Here is a 1,890-nt window from a genome sequence, read left to right on the forward strand (position 1 = left end):
ACTAGAATTTACTGAATATATGCACTATGTCAGATATATTTTCTTTGGTTTCACACATTATTTATGAATTAAATCTAAATATAATATTTTTTTTGTAGATAAATACTGAGTGAGGACAATCAATCTTCTCTAGTTTATACAATCAGAGCTAAGTATATTCTGGATGACCTAAAACTCATATTTTTTCCATTCTAAACATGTGTTTTCTTTTTTAAAATCTAAAGTGATTTTTTAAATGACTCTTGATACACAGTGCATTAAAACATCAGAAAGAACAGAAGTAACTATTTATCAGTAGATGAATCACTATGAAAAAACAGAAGTAACTATTTATTAGTAGATGAATCACTATGAAAAAAATTTGGTTTTCATTACTTTGTTGACTGTATCTTTGACATCTTTATTTCTTAGACTGTAGATCAGAGGATTCAACATGGGAATCACCTCTGTGTAAAACACAAACGCCTTTTTGACTGTGTGCCTGGAGTTTTTATAATTGGGCACAAAGTAGAGGAAGAGGATGTGCCGTGGAAAATGGTGATGGCCGTTAGCTCTGAGGCACAGGTAGAGAAGACTTTGTGGTGTCCACTGGCTGAGTGCATCTTCAGGGTGGTTTCAACAATGAACAAATAAGATATGAGAATGATGAGCAGTGTACTTACCTCATTAAAGGTGGCAACAGTGAAAAGAAGCAACTGGCAAATATAAGAATCAGAGCAGGAGAGGGAGATCAGGGAGGACAACTCATAACAGAAATGATTGATTGTATTGAAACCCCAAAAAGATAGTTTGATAGCAGAACATGTGAGTACCAAGGAACATGGTACTCCCCACGCATAGGATTCAACCACCGGCAGAGCACAGAGTCTTTGGGACATGGCGACTGTGTAGAGCAGAGGGTTGCAAATGGCCAAAAAGCAGCCATAGGCCATCATAGCAAATAGAATTAATTCAGTCATCACAAAGGTACAAAAGAAAAAGAATTGCACCATGCAACCTGAAAATGAAATAGTTCTGTCTTCTACGAGTACGTTCACCAGCATCTTGGGAGCAATGATGGAGGAATAGCAGAAATCCACAAATGAGAGATGACTGAGAACAAAGTACATGGGGGTGTGTAGTTTGGGGTTAATTTTGATGATCACAATCATTCTAAGATTTCCTACGACACTGAAGCTGTAGATGGCTAGATACACCAGGAAGAGGGGAACCTGTGGTTCCAAGTAATCTGAGAAGCCCAACAGGGTGAATATAGCCCCAGCAGTTGCATTTCTCCCTTCCAGAACCATATTTCTTCATGGTAGGATCTGAAAATCAGACCTGGAATTATATATTATGGAGAATGATTGATACATGAAGCATGCTTAATTCTCTCCTGTATAGAGTGTGAGGTAAAACAAAATAATCTGGATTAAATCTCGATAGGTGTTAAGGATCCAGGAATATCTAAAGTTGCATACAATGATTAACAGTTAATGTTACTTTCTCAAAAATTTAGAAATTCTATTCTTGTTCTAAAATATCATTTTAAAACCTACAAATGTAGTAGTTATGAACTTGAGTGATTTAGATGGTAATATGTAATCAAATCCTCATGTAAGATTTTCTAAACACATTGAGTTCTTAAATTTTCAAGGAAACATCTAGAAAAGTGAAATAATGTTTTATTGGTGCTATAGTTACTCATGAAAAGTGGAAGCATGTGAAATAACTTCTATAATTAGAGTTAATTTCTGTATAAACATATCTGCATGTATTGTGACATAAAGAAAAATTAGTATACGTTCTTATGCCCATATTTGAAATATGAGTCTAGCACTTTAATCATCATTCCTCTTTTGACAAAATATGTCCGATATCAAAGTAACTAATGACTTACATTTTAATAAA

The 1,890-nt window shown here is 34.7% G+C and overlaps 1 protein-coding gene across 1 annotated transcript; it reads right to left on the reverse strand.

The window, feature by feature from the left end:
* Positions 1 to 348: 348 nt before the first annotated feature.
* Positions 349 to 1,289, reverse strand: LOC105308448 (olfactory receptor 5D16-like). Its single transcript, XM_011384420.1, is given in 2 exon segments — positions 349 to 521; positions 524 to 1,289. Coding segments are annotated over 2 exon segments (939 nt in total).
* Between the last annotated feature and the right edge of the window lie 601 nt (positions 1,290 to 1,890).

Source organism: Pteropus vampyrus, unplaced genomic scaffold (assembly GCF_000151845.1).
Source record: "Pteropus vampyrus isolate Shadow unplaced genomic scaffold, Pvam_2.0 Scaffold579, whole genome shotgun sequence".
Classification (NCBI taxonomy): domain Eukaryota; kingdom Metazoa; phylum Chordata; class Mammalia; order Chiroptera; family Pteropodidae; genus Pteropus; species Pteropus vampyrus.